General features: G+C 38.4%; 3 protein-coding genes across 3 annotated transcripts; 2 read left to right on the top strand and 1 right to left on the bottom strand.

Moving 5' to 3' along the window:
- Positions 1-10: 10 nt before the first annotated feature.
- Positions 11-7,451, top strand: terf2 (telomeric repeat binding factor 2). The gene is made up of 13 exons (XM_088296260.1): positions 11-428; positions 1,502-1,597; positions 1,952-2,082; positions 2,849-2,932; positions 3,083-3,223; positions 3,468-3,586; positions 4,602-5,105; positions 5,691-5,804; positions 5,911-6,021; positions 6,096-6,224; positions 6,447-6,514; positions 6,595-6,635; positions 7,170-7,451. The coding sequence occupies exons 1-13, from the start codon at positions 287-289 to the stop codon at positions 7,326-7,328; spliced, it is 1,839 nt and encodes a 612-aa protein (XP_088152386.1). The 5' UTR covers positions 11-286; the 3' UTR covers positions 7,329-7,451.
- Positions 7,452-8,656: 1,205 nt separating this feature from the next.
- On the bottom strand, positions 8,657-11,580 carry nip7 (NIP7 nucleolar pre-rRNA processing protein). The gene is made up of 5 exons (XM_088295837.1): positions 11,387-11,580; positions 11,200-11,286; positions 10,664-10,802; positions 8,977-9,117; positions 8,657-8,895 (listed from the first exon to the last, which is right to left on the bottom strand). The coding sequence occupies exons 1-5, from the start codon at positions 11,440-11,442 to the stop codon at positions 8,776-8,778; spliced, it is 543 nt and encodes a 180-aa protein (XP_088151963.1). The 5' UTR covers positions 11,443-11,580; the 3' UTR covers positions 8,657-8,775.
- LOC148337403 (CDC42 small effector protein 2) lies at positions 11,528-20,157 on the top strand. The gene is made up of 5 exons (XM_088295838.1): positions 11,528-11,669; positions 13,663-13,910; positions 14,810-14,911; positions 15,005-15,080; positions 17,020-20,157. The coding sequence occupies exons 2-4, from the start codon at positions 13,857-13,859 to the stop codon at positions 15,077-15,079; spliced, it is 231 nt and encodes a 76-aa protein (XP_088151964.1). The 5' UTR covers positions 11,528-11,669; positions 13,663-13,856; the 3' UTR covers position 15,080; positions 17,020-20,157.
- The last annotated feature ends 102 nt before the right edge of the window (positions 20,158-20,259 follow it).

Genomic DNA, 20,259 nt, shown 5'->3' with positions numbered 1-20,259 from the left:
TTCTCCCGGAAGTAATAAGATTTACATTCATGCCCGAGTTTTGATTTTAAGGCAATTATCTAATCCCCATTGTTTGCCTGTAACAATGTAACCCACAAATTCTCCTTATCTCAGTTGGAAGATTTATCGTTTTTTTTTCTGTTGTAACTTTGCAGTTCGCGTGTTTGTCGTTTAAGATGACAAACTAATCAGCGAATATAGCAATGGTTAACAAGATTTCCCGCCTTGCAATACACAAAGATGTGTCGCTTCCTCGCGACTGATGTAACGTCGCTGTGGTTCAAACATGGCGGAGGCAGACCTACATACGGAAACAGACGAGTCTCTCGTCAACCGCTGGCTTATGGATCATTATATATCACTAGCGTTACAATTGTTTGCTAAAGACCAAAACGAAGGCTTTTCTGAAGTGAGACAAGTAATCCAAAGTAAGTATATACTTACTCGCTCTGTTTCGTCGCTTGCCCGCCAAAGTCGTACTTATTGACTGACGTTTGTTTTTGAAACTGTGACATATGTTGAATAAGATAGGCACTTTACTTGGTGACGGAGATAAGGTTATTTATTTATTTTGGGGTGGGACGGGGGGCCGGTGTTGCTAATGTTAACGAGTGATTACCCTCGTGGGGAGAAGCTGCTCTGCAAAGGTATTGAATTAAAGCATACTATTGGAAATGTTTTTGATGTCCCCATGAGAATTGGTAGTCGTGAAAATGTAACTGAGAAATGAATGGAAATGGTCAAACCGTTGCAGCGCTCTCTTAAAATGTGCGATTGTGTCAAAGGAAAAAGTTATATTCCCAAATATCTCAGAATACCTTGATATGCCCAAGGTTATGGTATAGTTAATGAAAACTAAATGAAATAACTTAAATGGAAAAAAAACATTTCGTTCATAAAATGTCATTCTTTTTTATCTCTCCAAATCCCAGACATGAGATTAGGGGTTTATTTCAAAATCATTTACTGAAAAATAATTTTAAAAACTCAAAGCTGGGCGATATGACTGAAAAGTATTTCATATTGGTCAATATCGATATATACAGATTTATTTTCATTTATTTTTTAACTTAATTTTCAATCGCCTGCTAAACATATTCTTGATCCACAGATGCTAGTTGAATGCAACAAAGGTGCATTCGCGGCTTTTATAGCACAGAAACATTAGCACACGTATCGCCCCGTGTGGCACTCAAATCGTTGTTCATCAATAACATTGTTTTGCTTATCCTGAAAAGCCAACATCCGAATTAAAAAAAAAAGATGAATTGTCCAGCCCCAATTTATGTTTGAATGGACGTTGTCAAACTTAACACGTCATTACAAATATCAATTGATTAAAAAAATAGAAATTGGACCGTACACAATCAGCTTGCTTGACTGTATCCAAGTCTGTTTGGATATGTTTTGTAATGATTTTGTCTTATTTTGTTTTTTGTTCTGACAAAGTGCTCTTAAATGTGTTATCTGAATACATGTCTTCTTACTTTTTGTTGTGCAGGTATCATGGCACGTCCTGTGGCAGCAAGTGACGTTATGCCAAAAAAGATTTTCGTAATAAAGTTACTCTCCCGCATAAACGAGGGCGAAACACTTGGTGAGACTGCAATCTATTCATTCTGCGCCACCGCCATGAATCTGCACTGGTAAAACAGGAGACACGCATACTGACAGTAGGGCCAAGTTGGTGTATTTTACCTCCCTTTGCAATCAAAGTAATAGCGTGTCTCTAAGGGCTGCTGCACAATAATTTACACTACCAAATGCAACCGAAAACAAAAAAGTGAAAAAATTACAGTTGCCAACTCTTTGCTGCAAACTAAGTGTTTAAACACTGCACATTAACCGGGAAACACTGTAATTCTTTATCTTTTTTCCTACTACTATTTTATTACAATCAAAGCCTACTTACATAATAGCCAAACTAGAATTATTATATTTGTAATTACAGATGTGACTTTTGGGAGCCATGAAACATTATGCCCTTTGGAATCGGCCCTTATGCAACTGGAAAGTCTGCGTGGGAAAAGTGATGTTTCACAAAAGAGCTTGAAAAAAGTTTGCATCTTAGTGAAGGAGATGGTATGTGCACACATGAACTATGAATATATGTGCATGACAAATTCTTTCTAAATTTAATACAATGGTGTTCGGTCAAATTAGTTTGTTTCGACAGGAAATCATGAAAAATGCTCAATTGAGCCATTTTAAACCGTAACCAACTTTTCTGGTTATAATGATTATAAAAATGTTCAATTCTGTACGTTCGATAGTCAAATTCACCATTTTCGGATTATCCATGGATTAATGGATTATCCATTATTGACTGATTGACTGAGCTACCTTTTCTCATGTTTTATTTTGTTTTAAGTCGTATTTGCACTTTCTTTTTCATTACTAGTTTAATTTAGAACACAGCTGACGTATGTTGTATAAACAAAAGGCTCTTAATCTAAAAGGGTTGTTCTACGTGTATTAACACAGTTAAATTCACTGACATTTTGAGTTCAAAGAGATACAAATTAAGTTTAAATCAAATACTTTGTCATTATTTTTATTTTACAAAGCAATAGTAATCATAATCGGCAAATTGTGTTTGAGAGAAAATCAGGATTTTCTTGTTGGGTAAAATCGAACAGCCCTGGGGGGGTACGCACAATTACATTGTTTTTCAAAATTGTTCAGACCTAGTTTCAAGTTGTCTTATAACATCCTTAACTTTCACTTTTTTGCTCTTAATTTTACAATGTACAAACTAAACAGTCTCTCGTTGAATGACATAACCAGATTGCATTTTATTCAACATTTAGATGTAAAATAAATATTGTTGTTTTGTCTCTGCTTTCAGATTGTGAAGCTTTTCATTAAGAACGGAAATTTTGACAAGGCAAAAAAAGTCCTCCGCCATTTTCCTAAATCGGAGGCTGCCAAGGTGATTTTTCTTTCAAAACTGCCATTTTTTTTAACGTTATAGGATAGAACACAGACCCATTCATTAAGTCACAGTGTTACAATAGAAAACTCACATCAGTCCTATAATGCAAAAAAAAACAATAATAACCACAAAATTTTTGCCCCTTAGAAAAAGATTTTTATGGATCTCATCAGTCAGAGAAGCAACAAGCATAAAGTCATTGAGGAAATGGACTTCAAACAATTAAAGGAGCAGATCGTCACTTTCTGCCGGGAATTCTGCCCATTCTCTGTTCCCTTTCTTCACAAGGTATGTGTTAAACATTGGACTAGGGATCTCTGTGTCGTATAAATCAATGTCATGTCCTGAAACAAACCCCAAAAAATTGGCCATTGATTTTTGGAGAGGTGATAGTCTGCTGTCTTACTACTATTGATGTGCCCTTGAACCTCTCTGCATGCCTATATGATGAAGAGTAAATTAAATTTGCCCTTCAGGGATTAAAGAGTAATGATGATAAAATACTGAATTTGTATTTTTATTTTTTATCAAGATTGCAAAACAGCTGATCACTGAACTTGGCAAGCAACCCGGCGAGCTCGCAACTACTGATGAGCTTGATAAATGTGGCCCCTCCACTAGTGCGAAAGTTGACGTCCAGCTGCTGATATGGTAGGTTCTGAGATGAGATTACAGTGGATTATTTTGAAAATGGTTGGGCAATTTATTCATTGAACACTATTTTGTTTTTAAACAACTTAATAGAATTCATTTCGCATTAAAATAACATCAAGATGATAAGTTCCAACAAAGGAAATCTATGGAAACAAATACCTTCAGATCAACAACTGAGAAATATTTGAATTCCTTTATTTAAAAAAACACCTCAAAATTAACTCATTCAATCCAGAAGACGTATATATACATTTTCAAAATTGTAGTCCCTGCCTCCCAAAGACGTATTTACACGTCTTAGCCTTTTTCTTTTTTTTGCATCACAGCTCCATGTTTTTATCTTTACAACACAATATTCTGTAGGCCTAGCAAGATCAGTTACAATCCAGAAAAAAACTGTTACGTAGTTTGGCCCAATGACCGCAAATGCAGCATCTTCAATAAGTCTAGAGCAGGGGTGGGCAAACTTTTTGATTGGCGGGCCACAATAGGTTCTAAAATTTGACAGAGGGGGCGGACCAGGAGCAGATGGATTGAGTGTTTTGGTGACCTCACCTCATCGGAGAAATAAAATACATTTAATTTTTAAAACGTTAAACGGGCCACATGTGGCCCCCGGGCCGTAGTTTGCCCACGCCTGGTCCAAAGCTACAGCACAACATTAATCGTTACAAACTAATTACCCCGCCCACTGCCCGAAGACAGCTGGGATGGGCTCCAGCACACCCATGACTTTCGTGAGGATAAGCGGCTTGGATGCTTGGTATGTTTTGAATCTTTATTCAGTCATATTACTCTGATAATAAAGGTTAACAGCAAATCAGGGGACCAACCCTGTTACTGACAAGTGCATAGGGGAAAAAAAACTTTTTATGGGGTGTTGGTGTAGTATACAAAGTGCACATTAATCACATAGATTTACGGTATTTACTTCATGATCAGGCAATGTCTTATCGGCTGTTATTTTCCAATGTGTTCTCTTAACTCGACATTGTCTTCCTCCAAATTTTAGTGACCAATCGGTTATACCAAAGGAGAGACTGCAGTTTGCCTACCAGGCTTTGGCTGCGGGTGGGGTCATGATTCCTTTTTCTCAGCTGGAGGGCGAAGTTGAAAATGAAGCGACTCTTGCAACTCATGACAATGGGTACACAAGTGAATACACGGAGAGCGAAGAGCTTTTCCAGAGAAACTCTGACAGCCCCCTGGAAGCTGCCCCGGCCACCCCTCCCTCACAAACAGACGCCCCTCCTCAGTCCAAAACCGGTTCAACGCGAAACACAGCCAGGAAAGGAATGAGATTCCCGGCGAGGAAACTGCAACTTTACAACTTGGCAAAGATGGTGATGGAGCCGGATAGTCAAGCAAGCTCTTTGGCTGCAGCCTCTCAGGAGCAGGAGGCTGCGGTCGGCGCACATGAGCCGGTGCAGTTGCGGAATTCATCCTGTCAAACTGACATGGTGGTAGTCCCGCCGAAGAGACCTCGATTAGCCACAGATCTATTGGTAAAGAGCAGGTAAAGTTGTTTGTGGAATGTGACTTATGGTCACTGTTTATCTCTCTCTCTTTCTCTCTTTGCTTTCTCTTTCCAACTTTCTTTCCTTCTTCCTTCCTTCCAACAAAGCCAATAAACATGCAATAGTACGTGTACATGAATATCTAGATTAAGATTGGTTTCAGTAAAGGGCTTATTTATAAATGAAGTAACTGATTAGAGATTGTTTATTTTTCATGTTTGCTGTCTAAAGAAGACCATGACGTCTAATTTGAGAATTTGACATTGATAATTGCAAGCTCCCATGACTTTAAAACTGTAGTGCTCAAGATAAATAAGTATAGACCATTGAAAAGTATACTTAACTTGACATGGTTGAAATTTCTGCAAAAATATCAATTGAATATGGCTCATTCATTTTTGACTGCCTCTTATTGAAGTGTACACACACTGGAACAAGGAAAATTGCCGTTCCCTGAGCTTTGTTCATGATGATAAAAGTGCTTGGCACCGTAAATTACAAATGACTTTATATTTTAGAGTAGCTTACAGTGAAGATACTCCCTCCCCACTGTCGGATCTAATGTCAACCTTTTTGCCCTGTAGCTCTTTGGCTAGTGATGTTGAAGCATCTCCACAACGCGGGGAACAATCCTCGAGCCCGGCATCCAGAAATCAAGTCTCACAAAGAACACGTGACAACCAGGCTTTGTCGTACGAGTAAGTGCATATGTTCAGATAAACCATGAATTTCTTTTTTTTTTTTTAATTGCTCATTACAATTCCTTTATCAGTGATCTCATTGTTGGCGCGCTTGTACATGCAGAAAGAGCTCTCAATCCGAAGAGTTGTCATCGGACAGTACGGACATGGTGCCGGATTCGCCAGCTCACAACAAATCTCCAGTGAAAAAAAGTGTCAGCAACCCTCCAAGCAAGCAAGTGCAAATTGTGCCACATGACAGATTGTTCCTCATTTTGAGGCTGTATGACAACGCTAAAATTCTTGCAGGTTTATGGGAAATAAAGGTGAAGTCGTCATCACAGATTCATCACTGGACAGTCCACCATCTTCGAATGCCCAATGCTGCACCCCTCAAAAAAATTCTACTCCTAAGAGGGATCAATCCCATGCAAAATGGTCAGTTTTCAACAGAGAAACATTCCTTTTCATGTGGAAAATACACGGTGTGGAGTTATGGTGCCTTGAGAGTGGCGTTTTGGGGATCTAGCTGCAAAATGTTCTGACTTCACGTTGAAACCATTAATGTGGTTTTCTCACAGCACACCTGATGATCTCTTTCAGTTGTTGGGAATCACTGCTTCTTTTACATTTATTTAGCTGAGCCTTTTTTCTTGACAGGAAGGAGCTGTACAGAAATGCCAAGGAGACCAGAGTCAATTGGACAGAAGAAGAGGAACTTTTCAATGGTTGGACAAGAGAAAAAAAATCAATTTGGTATCTGCATGTTTTTGGGTTTAACTTTCATTTATTGTTTTTCGTTGATTAGAATCATCTGACAAGTCTTCATTATCAGGAATGAAGAAAAGGGTAAGTGTTTCAACACCAAAAATGTTGCCCTCAACACTCATGCACCGTCTTGTTTTTTTTGTTGTTGTTGTTTTTTTATTTTGCAAATGTTTATAGATCACAACACCCGATCACAATTGATTGAAAATGATATTCTATTTCATAGAGATGCACTATATTGAGAGTACCAGGTGTTTTCATGAAATACTGTATTTGCAAAGTAGCCCGTCTACATTCTTTCATGTGGACAACACACTCTGCAGACATTTGGAGTACTTTCAGTGAGACTTCTACTTTATAAAAAAACCTAAAATAATGATAATAATAATAATGCAATGTAAAGAGATCAAAATGGATTTTTGCTTCAACTTAATGAACCTTGTGCTGCTTCTGCTGGTGTGCACATCATTGGCCCCGGAGGTTAATATAATGTACTGGATGACAAATGAATACATGGGGAAAGTCACAGCCACTCAGTAAGATGCAGTAATTGCTGTCGTTTTTCATAGATTCTGCATTTGTGCGGATGTATATAATTTGCCTGTTGTGTTGCAGAAGTGGACAGAAGAGGAAAGCGAGAGGCTCAGGGATGGAGTCAAGAAATTTGGAGAGGGCAACTGGAACAAAATTAAGTCTTATTACTCCTTTAGTGACCGGACAAATGTCCATCTTAAAGACAGGTGGAGGACAATGAAAAAACTACATTTGGTTTAAGTCGATTACCTTCTTAAATTTTGTTTCTACCTTTGATTTTTTTTTTTTTTTTTACTATATGAGATCCACAAATGTAGAGTTGTTTATAGTTTGTTGAATAAATGTGAATGAGTCTGCTTGTAACCTTGTCATATTGTTCTAAAATATCAACCAATTTTCTAATGGCTGTTACAGGTGAGCTCGAGTCACTCAGGGGTGAGAATTATTTAATTTTACGTGATTGTTTTGAAAATTCTTTCGGTAACTACAAATAATGTATGCTAGTAATTTACAGTGGTGCGGGACATTATTAAATTCTCTTCCACTAATTGTCAAATTTTACAATGAATCTGTATCCACCATGTCATACATACTGCCAGACACATGCACGAATTGACCCTTGGTCACATTTAAGCTAATTATGGCCAGTGCGCCACATCTGGTCCTCAGCCTTCAGGGAGTCAAACTTACCAATATAAGGCACAATAGTGGATCATTCAAAGTGCTAACTCGCGAAGATATTGCTACATACACATATTAATCTTATTTAGTTTCGAAGTGGAAGTGTTAACGTTATACAGTTGGTCGCTACGTCAGCATTTCACTGTCGTCATTCGGTTACCTGTGAGTCCGCCGCAACCTCATCAGATCACTCCGCCAGTTGCTCTCCGATTGGATGCGCTTGTCTGGCTTCACGGTGAAAATGCTCTCGAATAGTGACACACCTTGCGGTCGTGGCAGAACTTTAGTCACGCCGCCCGGAACCGCACCGTTCCGTGGTCCCCGCCCCTCACCACATACACAATGAATGGGTTTGAGCGCGGCGTGCTCCACCCTGCACTATGCGGTGGGATAAGAGCTTAATAGCGGTGAGCGTTCAGAATGTCAATACGATTAAAAAAAACATAAGACACTATATGCATGTTTTTGGGAGGGAATGTTGAGTAAATAGTTATTTAATGTCGATATGTTTCAATGTATTTTTAATGTGACTTCATAAGCAACAATTTACAAAATGAAAAAAAAAAGTCAGATTTAACACCGTTGAAAAGCATGTTGCTGTTACTGGAAAACAGTTTCTGAAAAGGCTCCTTTGAAAATTTAATTACTCACCACTAGGTGGTGCTCAAGCTCTCGCTCTTTAGTCCTGGATGGAAAAAGTGTTTTTTTTTTTTTGTTTTTACTGCAACACTTATATTCGTCACTTATGTAATATATATTTATATATATATATATATTAGTATTTGTTTTTACTTTTAACAGTTCGTTATTGCTTTTCATGTACGTGTCCTTGAGGGTCTCGAAAAACAAAACTTTTTGCTTAACTGCATTACATCACTTGACTCAAATCATCACAAATATGATTTATTGTAAATGTCATATAACAAATGTGGATTCAGGTTGTGTGTGTGTGTGGGGACAGATGACAAATCAACATTAGCTGCAGTCCAACTGATAGAAGCTTTGTTTATGTTAATGTGTCTTCATTCCTGATGAACTCGCCCACGTCAGCCTGATGGAACACAACTATGGACATGGGGTCCACTCGCCGACACTCCTGCGTCGTCTTGGCTGCCACTCCAAACCCCTGGAAAAAAAAATCAAGCCATCTGATGAGCTGGATATGTTCTCAGCAGGTTGGAACTTGACGCATGTGGAGAATACCTACCAGGGGCACGTCAGTCATCGAGTAGACCACCACACCTTGGTACTGCATGGTGTTCTCCGTGATCCTCCCCAGACCGGACTTTAGGATGTGATTCCCGTAGAGGAAAGACTGCTCTGCCCCAGGTTTCACCCACACCTTGAACTTCATGAAGATTGAGTCAAATTCACAAGCGTAACATTAAGTACAGCTACACACAATCTAATGAGAGTCAGTGGAAGTGTGTTTATTTGTGCATTTAAAACATCAACTTTTTCACAACAATCAGAAACTTGCATTTGACGAATGTTAAATGAATTCAATTGGCGATGCTGAGTATGCATTAATTTAGCAGTGCACAATTGAAGTCACAAAGTCAAAAATAGTAAATAGGCTACGTCGTAAGTAGATCGGATTAAAACAAAAAAGATTCAGCATTATATTAATCAATTAAGTCATTGGTTACATAACTTAAAATGAATTATATACCGTATTTTCACAGCCATAAGGCGCACTTTAAAGTCCTGAAACTCGTCCAAAAAAGCCAGGGCGCCTTTTGATACAGAAGACAAGGACTTGGTGCATTTTTGGATGAGGACAACTTCAGCACGTTGTTAAAAGCTAAAATAAAGTACCACCGAACTCCCGCTGCCATTTTAAAAACACGCTAGCGCGACTGAGCAGCCAAGCACGACTGCTCGGTTGCTCGGTTCTGTTTGCGCCCAATGATACGGTGCGTTCTATCTATGTATCAAATACAGAAATAGCACCCTCAACTGGTACTGCGCCCTTTGATACGGCGCGTCTTTTGGCCGTAAAAATACGGTATTTGTTTGCACATTATATCAAATTTCCCCATTGTGGGACTAATAAAGGACATCTTATCTTATCTTATTATTCACATCTATTAAACAATTAGTGCTGCCTCAACATTAGCGCTGAATGATTTTAAAAAATGTAGTGCTTTTTTTTTTTTCTTCAATATTGCGATTTAATAAGATTGTTATAATATTGAATAGAATAATCATATTGTATTCTGCTACATTGCAATGTCGATTTGAATTTGAGTACCGTAACTGTTCGGGCCTTTTTGATATGGGAGTTTAATTTCTTGTGATCACATTTACAACTCAAAACTCTTGAATGGCAGTATAATAACAGACATACAGTAATGAAGAGTTTCACAAGTAAATGACTCAATCTGGAATATGTAGTTTCCATGGAGGATAAAGAATAAATGCCTGCGCATATTGTTATATATTCCTTCTACGTGTGTTTCTGCACCATTTGCGTTCACATCTTACGACCACAACACCAATGCAAATTCCATTAGTCCATCTATGGCATTTTACGTCATGCGTTGGCAGTAACAGCTGATTATCCTAAATTATGGACATTGATTAAACACACAACATGTAATGTTCTGTGTTTTATGTATTTAAAATCCATTATTTAAGTGGTCTTCTGATCAGAACATGTCGTAGTCTATCATTAACCTGGCAGTTACAATATTTTTTATTTATATTATATTTTTTATTTTTATCTTACATTTATTTTTAACCTATCATTATACTTCTTCTATCTGGCAGTTAGGAATGTTAGTGTAATGTAAAACAGTGCAGCTAACAGTGTACTACTTGGTTCATTAAATATTATTTACATTGGCAGAAATTGCACAATATTAAAGAAACAAACTTTGAATGAAACAAACCTTTGCATAGGGTGCCAAGAAATCCAGCGCTGTGATGTGTAGCCGAAACTTCATGGTCTTCGTAAACTTGCCAAAACAAGTGCCGAGTGACACCAGTTTGTTCCGGGCAATGTTCGTGGACAGTTTAAGAATCTTCTCGCTGCGGAAACACGACAACAATCGATCACCGATAAGTCCTTCATCAATTTCTATGGACATCTGAATAAGTGGTACTCAAACTGCGGTCTCAGTTGGTGGTCTTCACAATAATTTATGTCCAATCATTTTGTAAAAGCGCATACCTACATAAAGTGTGAATATGAAGTAATTATATTTGCAATTGGAATTAAGGCAATTAGGAGGAAAGCAGATTTATGGGTCACAGAATGAGATATCTGACATGTTAGGTTTATTTTCTTGGCGTGTAGGTCTACATTGGTATGCATTCATTTACTAAATAATTTGATGAAATTTTGTCATATTTTTTATTTAGTATATAATTATTTTTCTTGCCCGTTTGGGAACCTCTGCTCTCAACTGTGTTAGAAATAGATTACCTCATGTAATAAACGCGATCGTTGTGAAGCCTGAAGCAGTACGTTCCATCCGGTCTGTCCACGAGGAGCTTTATGTTTTCCCCGATACTGTAAAGAGAGGAAAATATATATTATTTATACATGAATTAGCCTAGCATGCTAAACCACGTAGTCAACGAGCATCCAAATACCCTCTTGCTCCACTTACTATTTCGACAGCTTCTCAAATAACGTTTTCGTCTCTTCCTCTGTAAGCGGCCTCATCTTTTTAATAAAAATAAAAATAAATAACTAAAAAACGTTAACGACGGAAGAATTGCTGGATCCCCCACGAGTAACGTGCAAAGCGTGGATCAAAACGGAAGTGGTCACACTTTAACGGAAGTCGACATCATTTCACAACGTTGTACTTCCTGGTGTTTTTATGTATTCTCTGGCTTTGCAGTCGATTCGACAGGACCGTTTGACTCGGACAAACTAATCACCGTCTGGTAAGATTATTTAACATTTGTTAAAGATATTTTTCAATCGAAGAATTCACGGTGATAACCGATAGTAGCTGCATGAAGTACTAGTTGTTTTAAATCGCCAGTTTGTGTGCCACTATCGGAAATGGGGCAACATTAGCAAGGCTGGCTAGCTGTCAGTGGAGGAAACAGCAAGCGAGCTAACCCTGTTAGCCGCTTCTGATGCTAACGCGGGGTTTGATGTTTTAAGATTGAGTATATAACGTCCCCTATTAAAGATATCTTTCCTCTATGCATCATAATTTACCTACTACATTTCATATTCGCGGTCGCCACTTGAAGCGGGCTTTTATTAGCCGCGGTGGTGCATAGTTACATAACACTAATTTGTTTGTAAATACAAATTACGGGATTTAGTGCTAATCTGAGCTCAAACGGATCAAATAATCCCTCCAGAAGATGCAATAAATTCATTAAACGATTTATCCGTCGTTAGATAATTAGTCGGCCTCTCTATTTGGATGTCGTTTATTGTCATTTGTGACCTGTGGACGTTTGTCAAATTCAAAATGATTTATATGATGTCGTCCAAAGACTTAATCGGAAAACATAGAACTGCCTCACAAACTATTGTGCTGCGTGGGAAGGGTACAAAGTGGATAGCCATAGTTCCAAATAAGGAAATATCTAACTACAAGCAACCATTTCGCATTTAAGAGATCTCCCCCCCCCCCCTCTGCTGAAAAAACTTTGCTGCCAAGCATCAGAGTTGGTTCTCAATGGTTGCTACTCTGGGACACACATTTTCCTATTGTTACATAGGAACTTGTAGAAATCAACATTTATTGTTTAAAATTGCCTATGAAAACACATGCACCTTATATTTTTATACTGTTGCACTACGGCTGCAGTGCACTTCAGAGCGCATTTAATGAACAGAGTGTGAACACGATAACTTTAATTTTGTAGGAAACTGCACCACCAATAGTGTGCCTTCATTTGAGGAATTAACAACGTAGACAAGTGCAACAGGAACTGTTTGAAGGATTATTCGATCAAGACACAAATATTGAAATTTGTTCCTGTTTTGGTTAGTTGCTATTACAAATGAGTTTGGTGTTCCGCCTAGATCATATCACTAGCTATGACCTTTGCTTGCCAGAAGCTGTGTTGGACTGTTTGTTTTATAGAGTAAACTGATGGCTAGAATGTGAGACAGTTACACTTCCAGTCTCTTGGCAAATTTGTTCCCTGTGGAAACTCGCCATGCCTCTGTACACTGAAAAATCTGAATGTGAATTCATGTAATTTTTTTTTTTTTTTTACTAGATGTCCGCCACCTACCCAAAACCGGTGTTGGCTATTCTGTCAAGACATGATGCATCCCTTAGAGTAGTTCTGAAATTCAATTACTACCTCCAAACATAGCCCTTCACATTCCTCCACTATTCTTTCCTCCCTGTCACATTTCTATAGACAAACATGGATTCAACCAATGTCACATGTTGTCTCCATGTTGGGTCATCTTTCCTAAAACGAATGTTTCCAAATTAGCGAGACTGCTCAGTGATATGGCGCGCTCTCTGTAAGCCGCTGTATGGAATCAGACACTCTCATTATAATATCACCCCTCCCTAAAATGTGAGCGTTATTGACTGTCTATAGTAGGTCGCCGCACAAGCTCGTCTGCCACATACTTTATTGACCTCATTTCTTGCTCAGTGTCAGCTATTGCAAGTATGTGTATTCTGTCCACATTTTCCAATCATGCTTTACTCAGTGAAACTACTAGCTCTAATCCAAGGCAGTGTTTGGAAACCTATATTCCAAACATTTATTAAAAGTCTTCATGCTGTTAGAGGCTCAGCTGTGACCTCCTTGTTAGTCTTATATAAATCGATAGTTGTTTGTGATATTCTTATTGGTTGGACTAAAACGTGTGTCATTTTAAATTAGAGCCAACCTTGCGTTAAAAAAAAAGTTTGGTGACTACTTCCATACTTATTTTGTACAACAGGAGGGTGTTCTTTGCACTGGGCGGCCACTTCTCACATTAAACGTTTGTCCCGGAGAGACCCACGGAGAGCCCGTCATCAGTTTCCACTGTGCATCTGCGGCTGTGCTGACATCAGACAGACAGGAAGGCACGCGGCGAGTGGCGGCTCAACCGAAACAGGAAACGGCTACAGCGGCGTTGTCACTCGTCTGGGAATGACTGAATTCTGGGTTTGTTTCAGCTGCTGTATTGCGGAGCAGCCACAGCCTGTAAGTATACTATATTGTAATATATTTATTTATTCATGTTATTGTGCCATTTGGAGTAGATATTTTTTTAATGTATTATTTCCCTCTAGAAGACTGTATGCACTAAGCTAAATATAAGCAGGCCCCTTTTAGGCAGCGTGGACTGAACAAATATATAATTCCTGCTTGTTCCTTTTTTACAAAGTAGGGGTTATCTCAGTGTTTAAAGATCCAGCAGTTGTTTTACCTCTTTGCAGCCATCCCTACAGATCATATAAACTTGTCCTAGTTTTAGTGCACAGTTGGCCAAACTGTGTTTAAAGACATTAATTCTCTTCTGCACTGGCTTATCATAAGAAGAATGGCATCTCTGCCAATGCCACCGCTCTGTATCACCTATTTTAGTTATCTGTGATATTGGTGGACCAGCCAGGACACGTTTCATTGCAAACATTATTGTAATTTCTTGAAAAAATGTAAAATTCAGATATTTATTTGTGGATAAGAATTGGGAAGTTTTTAACGCAACACTAAGTAATAAAAAAGAACAGTTGAAAACCTTGTTGTTATTATAGCAAATTGCTTTAGAAATAAATTGTGTTGGTTGAGCAGCCGGGGCACCTCTCATGCTCAATACTGATCTAACGGTTCAGAATTTTGTGCAATGCTTGTGCAAATGTTGCACACCAAAGTGATCAAACAATGTTTGATTTTTATTTTTGTTATTTAGCAGATGCGCGTTGTCTTGTCTTCTCACCACAAGTGCAGCTAACATAGAAATTGTGTATTTTCATTAAAAAAAACATAAAGCAGGTGACAGTTTGGGCAGTGTTTGAATTCTTGCTCTGATAATATAACTTGAAATACCAGAAAGACAAAACGTTATTGAATGTGTTTTGAAAATTAACATTGTTTGCCAGAAACGGCGGCGGCGGATCGACCGCTCCATGATCGGCGAGCCAACAAACTTTGTTCACACCACACACGTCGGTTCGGGTGATATGGGCCTGGGATTGCCGTCGGTACGTTATGAAAAACTCTCTCTTCTTCTCACACAAACCCACCAATCATGTTAGGGTTTCGTTTACTCAAAGGTGCTTCCTGAATATTTGCAGGTGGATCTGGTTCAGGCCCAGATGAAGTCCAAAGGCGGCTACGTACACGGCAGCTCTGAAGGCTCTCAATTATGAGGTGAGACACGCGTATCTTTTTGTTTGACTTGAGGTGTGGTTGCCTACCACAGCAACCCAGCTTGAAAATGAAAATGTTACACTGGCGCGTCTAAGGTTAAACACAACCTCCAGCTTGTTTAGAAGAAAGTTATATCCTCATCGGAAATAATAGAAATAATTATTTCCAGAGTTTGGGCAGTACCATGGCACCCGAATTTTACCCGCGCCCTTCCTGTGTGGAGTTTGCATGTTCTCTATGCTAGCTCGGGTTTTTCATGGGTACTCCAGTTACCTAATACATTCCAAAAAACCTGCATTGAAGATTCTAAATTGTTCCTAGGTGCGAATGGCTGTTTGTCCTATATGTGCCCTGCCATTGGCTGCTGACGAGCAGCTGTAAAAAGTCACCCTTGTCCCTAATGACGACAAAATTAATGTTTATTCCAGGCTCAGCCTGTTCTGCCATGAAGTCTTTCTTAGCCTTCAGCCAATGTTTTAAGTAACATTCCTAACTACATACCAGAGCTGAAACAATTAATTAAATAACTTGAATAATTGGACAGAAGAAGTGGAAGCCAAAATCTTTGCTTCGTTTTACCACGGGGAATGCTTTTGCAGAGTCAGACGCTGCTCTGTGTCGGCAGTTAGTCAAGAGAAAGGAGTGTGCAAAGCTCAACTTTATTGATAAAGCACTTTGAAATAAGTCATATAACAGCAAAGGCAAGAATGAAAGTGAAAGCAATACATTTATGACACAAATATAACAGACATCATAAAACATTAAAACAATGCTGAGTCTAAAGCCATAGAGAAAAAAAATGTGTTTTTAGATGAGTTTTACAAATGCTTAGAGAGGAGCGTCGCCTAACATTTAACGGAAGGTCATTCCAAAGGGAAGGACGGGCAACGGGAAAGGCTCGATCGTCTTGAGCCTCACCTTTGGCCAACATTAACGAATGTAAGACTTATATTATAAATCATATTTGTTGTGTCAGCAGCTCTCATTAAAATTCACATCTTAATTTGTCACACGAAGACCACTGGTCATTAGTGTGATATTTATATATCTAGTCAGTGTTCATCCACGGTGAAACGATCATGTTTTGACTCCGCCCACACTACCAATTGCATTTCCTGCTGATGAGGGAGCTCGTGTTGACAAATGTACTTTTATTTGAAGCGAGCGCTGACCCCTTGCTTCTGTTGTGCTCATGTGTCTCTCATTCGTCTTGTGACTCGGGCAGCCGCTAATGTGATTGTCATTGATTGTGCAGGAAACAAAGCGAGCTTGTAAGTAGGGGCTGCTCAGTATTAGAAAAATATGTTACGCGATATATGTGTTGAATATCGATACATCGATATTATTGTGATATTTACATGCACCTCAAGAAATGACTTTTTTTGAATGAAAGAAAACATTTCCGTGCAGCATATACGGACATTTGGATGGTCATACGTATTTAAGGTTGAATCTGAATTGATCAAACATCTGCAATACACATATTGCCCGTGCCATTATTGCCTTCTTTCCGACCTTAATGTCAAATATATTTAAATTATTAGGTTCTCCTGAGTTTGACCTCTTCAGATGACCTAATGTTGTTTCCATGGAGCTCAACCCCTAAAGTCAAAACACCCCAAAAGTAGGACTTTTTATGGATTTTGACCAACTATTGGTGGGGGAAAAAAATAATGCCTCAAAATTAATAAATAAGATTAAATAATCATAATGAAATAGGGGGGCATTTTAAATTATGGTTCTTTCGAAAGTCAACAGATATAAAATGGTTTAATTTTTTTTGGTCTTTTTCTTTGTCTTTGTGGTTTGATCGTAGAAGGGCACTCATGATGATCATTATAAAATAGGAAATGTCACTTTTTCAAAGTGTCTGGCTGCTCAGCTCAGTATATTCCTTTGGGACCAAGTAAATGTTAACACAAGTTTTTCCCCCCCACAGCCCTTCAAGTATGGCAGAAACTACTACTGTTGGTTATAGGAGGAAGCAGTTCAGTCTTTCAGACGCTGGACCAAAAGAGAAAAGTACTGCTTTTCCATAATGTTGTATATATTTTTATTTTCCATTCCTTTTTTTTTTTCTTTTTTTAATGAAAGCACTGCTCTCCGTTTGCTGCCATGCTGTTGCACTGCAAAGAGTACCAGTTAAAGAATAGAGAGGGGGTAAAGGAGGCTTTATTTAGTACGCACATCATCTCAGTCAACCGTGTGTTTGTGCGTGCGTGTGTGTGAGCGTGCACGTGCGCGTGTGTATAAATAAGGAAAACTCCGTCACTCTCGTAGCCCACATGGATGCCTGTATTTATTATTGCATTTGCAAACGGACCTCACGGTGGCTGGGCCACGCTGGAGACGTGGAACTTTGTGTTTCCGTCCTTTTTTTTTTTTTTCCACCTCTCTCTTTCTCTCTCTCCTTCTCAGAGGTTTGACAAAGGACAGGTGGAGGTAGCAAAGCAAGACGTTGGTTTTTGTTCTTTCTTTTTGTATTCAGAGAAATCTCATGATCCTCTGAGTCGTCTTCAGGGTTGAAGATTGCTGTTTTCTACTAAACTTGAATTGAGTCTCGTACACTGGACCATATACCATGTACACTCATGCCTGCTTAGGAATTACGCTTTTTTTTATATACATATTCAAATAGATTAAATTCATGTAGTATTTTAATAAACTATGAAATTCCTTATCTGTTGTCATGTTATTATTTTGTAAGATTTTTTTAAGCAAGTGCTAACGTTTCTAGTAGATTCCTATTTTAAACATGTTTTGAAATAGTGAAAGCTGAGAAGAACTTGAAAGTATCCCCACTGCACACGAGTGAGTGGGTCAGGACAGGTCCCACAAAAATTTTAGTGCCCCCCCCCTCCTCCATTTGGACCAATGATTTCTTTTTTTGTCATTTGTTTTTGTTTTGTTTTACCTCCACCAAGTATTTTTTTTAACCAATCTTTTTTTCCAAGTCAGCAGGATATTGTAAAAAAAAAACTACTTATGGAGGGGTGGGGCATGGGCCAAAGGAAGAACATTTGAGTAGCAGGATATTTGATTTAGGTATGATGTTTTATGTTAATTTCTTTTTCTCTAAATGACAACATTAAAGCACATAAGGGGAGAGGGTATCGATTATCTTGTACACTTTTTAAGTGCTGCTCCAAATTAGGATTGTTGGGTGTTATATCCGCTTTATACTGCGTGCCATGTTACCATATTTCCTCAAATAGTGGCCAAAGGGTGTTTATGTCAAGCAAGACATTTGATCAATTGTTGATTTGTTTTTTTCGACCATAATAGCAATATGCAGTATTTTACGAATATGTTGATTTTTGTTTTTTTTTGTTTTCTCTCTTTCTAAAATATAAATATTTAGCGGCTCACTTTTTCACAATGCTACACACAAGCAGTAAAAAGAACTCAGCAATTTGAGAATATACATTTTGGCTTCTGTTGTTTGGGGACTGAAGTTTAAAAGGAGAAAAAATCAAGGGGGCGCTACTGAGCCAATTTGTCCGGGCTTCTTTTGCAACCTTTAGAAACTGTCAACAGGATGAACAGGCCTAGAATAACAGAACAACAATTAAGCCACGCCCAAATGTAATCCAAATCATTAATCAGAATGGAGGCCACTATTTGAGGTAATGTGCAATTTTTGCTCAATCAGGCTCAAGCTACTAAAAGCCCTGCAGCCTCGTCACGGACCTGAAATCACACCCGACCTCGTATTCTTGTCATCTGACTCCAGCACAATTTGCTTTGCATTGATTGTTGTTTCGTGGCTGCGGGTTCAGTTTCATTAATGAGAGCATCTATGGTATGAATGTTAACCAGTGTCCACCTTCTGCGTGCCATTGCTCACCGGGATCTTTTGAATGCATGTGCTTTTGTGTATGTGTTATCTCCTGTGGTTGAACACGTGTCCATAAGAATGTAATTGTACCATAAAGCCAGCAAAAACATGTGTTTGTGTCTGTACTGGGCAATATAAGAAAATATACCAGCTAGAGTGTTTATATCCATTCCAAGAGATAATATTGTCCCCCTCGTTGGTCACGGCAGAAAAAAAAAAATGTATTTACAGTGACGACGAGTACTTCCCATGATGCTGTGCGACAGCATTTTTTTTAAGCATTAAAGCTATGTGTCCATTTATTCCTGTTCAATATTTTTTTTTCTTGTGGAAAGTGATTCAGTGTTTTTTTTTTTTCCACCACCTCAGCTGAAATGCAATGGATAGAATAAGTCTACACACCCCAGTTCAAATGCCATTTTTGGATGGAGGGAAAAATTAATATCATGATAAATCATTTTCAAAACTTAGACCACCGTTAATGTGACCTATAACCTGCACAACAAAAATGGGGGAAAAAAATTAAAGTTCTTGGAGAGGTGGCGTAAAAATAAACAACTGTGAAAGTGTGTGCACATCCTCAGAAAGTGGCTGTCTTCACTAATTACATTTCACCTAATGTCAAATGAGAGTCAGCACACTCTTGCCACCAATTAGTTGCAGTAGAATGTGACAATAAAAATTGTAAAAAAAAAAAATACATCTGAACTTAATTTGGGGCTTATTCAGAGGTCGTACTTTGAGTGCTGGCAGGTGTGTGTTGACTCCCATTTGATGTTCTTTGGAATAAGGGTGTGCAACCACTTTTTCAGTTGTTTATATTTTTACTTCCTGTGGTGATATTTTTTTTAAATTGAGGAATACGGGTTATAGGCTACATTAATGGTGGGGATGATTATCTTGGTCTCTGTTTTTTTGCGTCACAAATTGGAAAATGTTTGTAATATTTTCTGTCCACTGCCAAATGCAACTTGTGAACAGCAGGATGTGCTAGAGGACAAATTGAATGTCTTTTTTTTTTTTTTTTTTTTAAATCCCCTTTTGTGTCAGCTTTTCTGTTAATGCTGTAAATCAACAATAGGAAATATACTTTCATGTTTTAGTTACGTTATTATATAGATTCCAGGGTTGGAGCAGTCTTTTCCCACCTAAGGCACTGTATGACATTAAGAAAAAAAGTCCATCCTGTCTTTCATTTCTGCAATGGGAAATAAATGTCACGTGTTGATGTTTTACCAACTGCGTTGTCCATTTTCTGAAATGCATCAAAACATTTTTTAAAACGTTGCAGATATGTGAGTGAAGGCAATTAAAAGCATGGGTCTAATGTCTGGTTTTTGT

The sequence above is a fragment of the Idiotropiscis lumnitzeri genome, chromosome 5, assembly GCF_059441095.1.
Source record: "Idiotropiscis lumnitzeri isolate Australia: NSW breed Sydney's pygmy pipehorse chromosome 5, RoL_Ilum_1.0, whole genome shotgun sequence".
In the NCBI taxonomy this organism is placed as follows: domain Eukaryota; kingdom Metazoa; phylum Chordata; class Actinopteri; order Syngnathiformes; family Syngnathidae; genus Idiotropiscis; species Idiotropiscis lumnitzeri.
This window is presented reverse-complemented; position numbering and strand designations above follow the sequence as displayed.